General features: G+C 39.9%; 1 protein-coding gene across 1 annotated transcript; it reads right to left on the reverse strand.

Moving 5' to 3' along the window:
* Positions 1-1277: 1277 nt before the first annotated feature.
* Positions 1278-1901, reverse strand: LOC118899799 (40S ribosomal protein S6-like). Its single transcript, XM_036861753.1, has one exon. The coding sequence runs from the start codon at positions 1827-1829 to the stop codon at positions 1278-1280; it is 552 nt and encodes a 183-aa protein (XP_036717648.1). The 5' UTR covers positions 1830-1901.
* Between the last annotated feature and the right edge of the window lie 3371 nt (positions 1902-5272).

Genomic DNA, 5272 nt, shown 5'->3' on the forward strand with positions numbered 1-5272 from the left:
AAAAAAGTTCATCCATATGCTTTGTATATTCAAGAAACAGGAAGAAGGTTGGTGTGACCGGAGCTGGGAGCAGCAATAGGAGATGAGGTCAGAGAGGTAACTGGATGGCAGCAGGAAGACCACTTAAGCAGTTCTCTAAATAATCTAGGCAAGAGATAATGGTGACTTGGAACTAATACTACTGATATATTATTTCACTAAAGTCCGTAGTTTACATTAGCATTGGTTCTTTGTGCTGTAGAGTTGTATGGGTATTGACAAATGTATAATGTCATGTATCCATGTGTGTATGTCAGTATCATACAGAATAGTTTCACTGCCCTAAAAATCCCCCCTGCTCCACATATTCTTCCTCCTTCCCTTCCTGCCCAACCTCTGGCTGCCACTGATTTTTTTTTTTTTTCACTGCTTCCATAGTTTTTCCTTTTCCAAAATATCATATAGTTGGAATCACACAGTATGTAGCCTTTCGGCCTGGCTTCTCTCACTTAGCAATATGCATTCCTCCATGCCTTTTCATGGCTTGATAATTCATTTCCTTTATTCGTTGAATAGTATTCCATTGCATGGATGTACCACAGTTTGTTTTTCCATTAACCTATTGAAGGACTTTCTGGGTGCTTCCTGTTTTTGACAATTATGAATAAAGCTATTATAAACATTCATTTGCAGGTTTTTGTGTGGACATAAGCACTATTGCTGGATTGTGTGGTAAGACTATGTTTAGCTTTGTAAGTGGTTGAACCATTTTGCATTCCCCCAGCAATGAATCAGAGTTCCCATTGCCCCACAGCCTTGTCAGCATTTGGCCTTGTCAGTGTTTTAGATTTTAACCATTTTAATAGTTGTGTGGTGGTATGTCATTGTTGTTTCAATTTGCAATTCTTCAATAACATATGACATTAAGCATATTTTAGTATGCATATTTCCATCCATATATCTTCTGTAGTGAAGTGTCCATTCAGATCATTTGTCTATTTTTTAATTGGGTTGTTTTCTTTTTGTTGAGTTTTAAGTAATCATTGTATATTTTAGATATGAGTCCTTTATCAAATATTTGTTTTGCAAATATTTTCTCCCAGTCTGTGGCTTGTTGTTTCATTCTCTTAAGTCTATTATTCTTTTTTTTTTTTTAATGTCTGACCTTATTTATCTGTTACTCTTAGAGCATCTCATTTTTGACTGGACTCAGACTTAGAAGTAGAAGCTCTCAGGGCGGACAGCCTCTGTCTCATGGCAATCTGTTCCTGGCATTTTTCTTTGGCCTCCTTCATTCTTTAGGCCAAAAGTTTAGCATATTCTGTAGCCTCTTCCTTATTCTTCTTAGTACACTGTTTCTTCAGAGCAATACACCTATGTTTATTTTGCAGAACACATGGAGTAACAAGACGCTGAATTTTAGGTGCTTTGGTCCTAGGTTTCTTACCTTCTTTGTTTAGGGGCTTTCTCAAAACATACGGGTGGACGTCATGTTCTTTAGAGAGACTGAAAAGTTTGCAGATTCTGCAAGTTCTTTTGGGCCCCAGGCGACGAGGCACAGTAGTGTCAGTGAGTCCAAGAATATCCTTCTCCCCTTTTTCTACGATAACCAAATTGAGAACGCTCAGATTGGCATCCACAATGCAACCCCGTACAGATTTGTGCTTTCTTTCTCCAGTCCTCCTCGGTCTGTAACAGGAATGCCCCTTATTCAGTAGCAGGCAGGCTCGGCCATTGGTCAAGACACCCTGCTTCATTGGGGAACCTGGTTTGTCGTTCCCACCACTGATACGGACCACATAACCCTTCCATTCTTCACCCAGAGCGTCAGCAGCAACTTCCGTGGCCATATGCTTCTCATAAAAGGTAGGAAGTTTTCGTTCATCATCCACTTCAGTGAGTTTCTGGCAGCCAGTGGCCGGGAAAGAGATGGTCAGCTTCTTCCTGAAGCAGCCGACTGCCTCCAAGGTGCCACAAAAAATAGCAGTCTATTATTCTTGATTAACAAAAAATAGTGTAAACATCTCTCTAAGTTAATTCATTTGCTACATCATTTTTCTTGTCAGAATAATATTTCATGGAATGAATATAGCAGTGTTCATTTAACTGGTATCTTACTGCTGGGTTTATAGATCCATTCTAATTGTTGGTACTGCACACAGTGTAGAGGTGAACCATCTTGTAACTGAATCTTTGTGTGCAATCTTATTTTCTCAGTATACATTTCTAGAAGTGGAATAGCTAGATCAAGGGGTTCTTACGTTTTTTGAAGATTTTGTTATTTATTAAAATTGTTCTACAGAAAATTTCTCCCAGTTTACGTTCTGATTAGCAGTACAGAGAAAGCATCTATTTCCCCAATCTCTTAAGTAGGTATTATAAAATGCTTTAGAAATGGAAATAGCTTTCTTTTTTCTTCTGAATACAAAAATAACTCATGCTTATGCTATCATTTAAAGCTATTTGAAAATTGAAAGGTTAAAAACAATATTTCGTTCTTTTAATTTGTATTTCTTCGATTGTTAATGAAATTAAACACTTTGTCAAGAAAAATATCTTTAGTCCCACTTAAATAACATTAATATAATGGATGTGTAATAAATGTGCCATGATAATATTCATAAAACATCATTTGAATACTTGGTACTCACATGGTACTTTGCTGGGTATTACCTAAATATGTATAGAAGAGTCAATCACTAACCACTAAGAAATCACAGTCCAAGAAAATCAACAGTCAGTCAACAGATGTTTATTGAGTGTCTACTATTTGCCTGGAACTATTTTTTTTTAAATTAATTAATTAATTTATTTATTTATGGCTGTGTTGGGTCCTCGTTTCTGCGCGAGGGCTCTCTCCAGTTGTGGCAAGCGGGGGCCACTCTTCATCGCGGTGCGCGGGCCTCTCACTATCGCGGCCTCTCTTGTTGCGGAGCACAGGCTCCAGACGCGCAGGCTCAGTAATTGTGGCTCACGGGCCCAGGTGCTCTGCGGCATGTGGGATCCTCCCAGACCAGGGCTCGAACCCATGTCCCCTGCATTGGCAGGCAGATTCTCAACCACTGCGCCACCAGGGAAGCCCTGGAACTATGTTTTTTTATAACAACTTTACTGAGGTATAATTAATATACAATGAACTGTACATAAGTGTACAATTTGATAATCTCTAACATATGCATGCACCTGTGAAACCATCACCACAGTCACCTTGTTTCCCATCTCTTAGGTTCACTCTCCTTTGTTTTCTGATGTCCTTTGTCTTGAATACCACTGTTTCATATATTTTGTCTGGTTTTCTAGTTATTCAAGGGAGGAGGGTATATCTAGTCCCGGTTGCTGCATCTGGGTTGATGATGAAAGCCTGCCTGGACTATTCTAAGTGCTGGATCTAGTAGAGGGAACAAAATGGACAAAATCCTTGGCTTCAAACAGCCTACATTCTAAAGGGGGATGGCAGACAATAAATATATGAAAAAAATTAATTTGCATAAATAAATGATTTCAGAAAATGTGTGTCAACAAAATAAGATGGTAGGGGCTTCCCTGGTGGTGCAGTGGTTGAGAATCTGCCTGCTACTGCAGGGGACACGGGTTCGAGCCCTGGTCTGGGAAGATCCCACATGCCGCGGAGCAACTGGGCCCGTGAGCCACAATTACTGAGCCTGCGCTTCTGGAGCCTGTGCTCCACAACAAGAAAGGCCGCGATAGTGAGAGGCCCGCGCACTGCGATGAAGAGTGGCCCCCGCTTGCCGCAGCTGGAGAGAGCCCTCGCACAGAAACGAAGACCCAACACAGCCATAAATAAATAAATAAATAAATAAATAAATAAATAAATAAATACCCCATTTATTTGGCCCACTATCCCCTAAAAAATAATAATAATAATAAGATGGTAATGTGATAGAGATGCCGTAAAGGCATCTCTGGGGAGGTGACATTTGAGGAGATGACTTATGAGAAAGAGGCTGTCACTTGAAGAGCTAAGATAAGAGCGCTCCAAGGTAAGGATATATGACAAGTCCAAGGGCCCCCAAACAGAAATAAGCTGGACTTACTTGATAGGACAGATACAAGGCCAGTGCTGTTGGAATGTATCTGAGACGGGAGATGAAGTTGGTGTGGTAAGTAGGCTGAGCTTAGAGTAAAAGGGTCTTGTAGATCAGTGTTCCATTACCAACTGCTGCATAGCACAGAACAACAATCGTGAACTATGCTCATGAAGCTGGGGGTGCCTGGGGTGAGCTAGGCGGCTCTTGCTAAGGGTCTTGTGTGGTTGCAGTCAGGTGGTGGCTCGGGCTGGGGTCATCGCAAAGCTTCTTCATCCCCCTGTCTGGAGCCTGGGCTGTTTAGACAAATAACTGGAGGATGGAACATTTCTGGCTCCTGGGCACCCTCTCTCTCTCTCTCTCTCTCTCTCTCTCTCTCTGGTATCTCCACGTGGACTTAGGGTAGCCCAATTTTGTACATGGTGGCTAAAGGTTTTCAGAGTAAGTATATCAACAGAAACTGGCAGAAGCTTCAGGGTATTTCCAAACCTAGCCTTGAAGTCATACAATGTCACTCCCACCACATTTGGTTCATTGAGATAGTCACAAAGATTTACCCAGGTCCAAGGGGAAGGAACATAAATTCAACTTCTTATTGGAAGAGCATCACATAATGTGTGGATATATTCTTAAATCACCACACTCAGGACAAAGAGTTTGGATTATATTTTTACAGTGGGAAGCCATTGGTGGGTTTTTAACGAGGGAATGATATGCAATGATTTACAATTTTAAAAGACCAATCTGTCAGGATTACTTAGATGCAAAATCAGCATTCAAGCATCAATCGCATTATTATATACCAGCAAAAACAATTAGAAAATAAAATATGAAAACATGATACCATTTACAAGAGTGTTTTAAAAATACCAACTACCTAGGAATAAATCCAAAAAAAATGTGTAAGACCTTTATGCAGAAAACTACAAACATTTTTTGAGAGAAACTAAAGACTAAATAAATGGATATACTATTTTCCAGGATTGTAAGACCAATTCCTATAAAGATGTCAGTTTTTCTCAAATTGGTCCATAGTTTCAATGCAATAGCAATCAAAATATCCACAGCTTTTTCTGTAGAATTTGACAAGCTAATTCTAAAATGTATATGGAAATGTGAAGGATTAAGAATAGCAAGCCACTCTTGAAGAAGGAGGAGGAAGAAAGGAGGAGGAGGAGGGACTTTCTGTACTTGATATAGACTTATCATAAAGCCAGTGTGACCCACTATTAAGGCAGTGTGATATT

The sequence above is a fragment of the Balaenoptera musculus genome, chromosome 8, assembly GCF_009873245.2.
Source record: "Balaenoptera musculus isolate JJ_BM4_2016_0621 chromosome 8, mBalMus1.pri.v3, whole genome shotgun sequence".
Classification (NCBI taxonomy): Eukaryota; Metazoa; Chordata; class Mammalia; order Artiodactyla; family Balaenopteridae; genus Balaenoptera; species Balaenoptera musculus.

What these genes read in the sequence shown, in the direction of transcription:
- LOC118899799 (XM_036861753.1), bottom strand. Translation starts at nt 1,829, where the DNA reads ATGGCCACGGAAGTTGCTGCTGACGCTCTGGGTGAAGAATGGAAGGGT.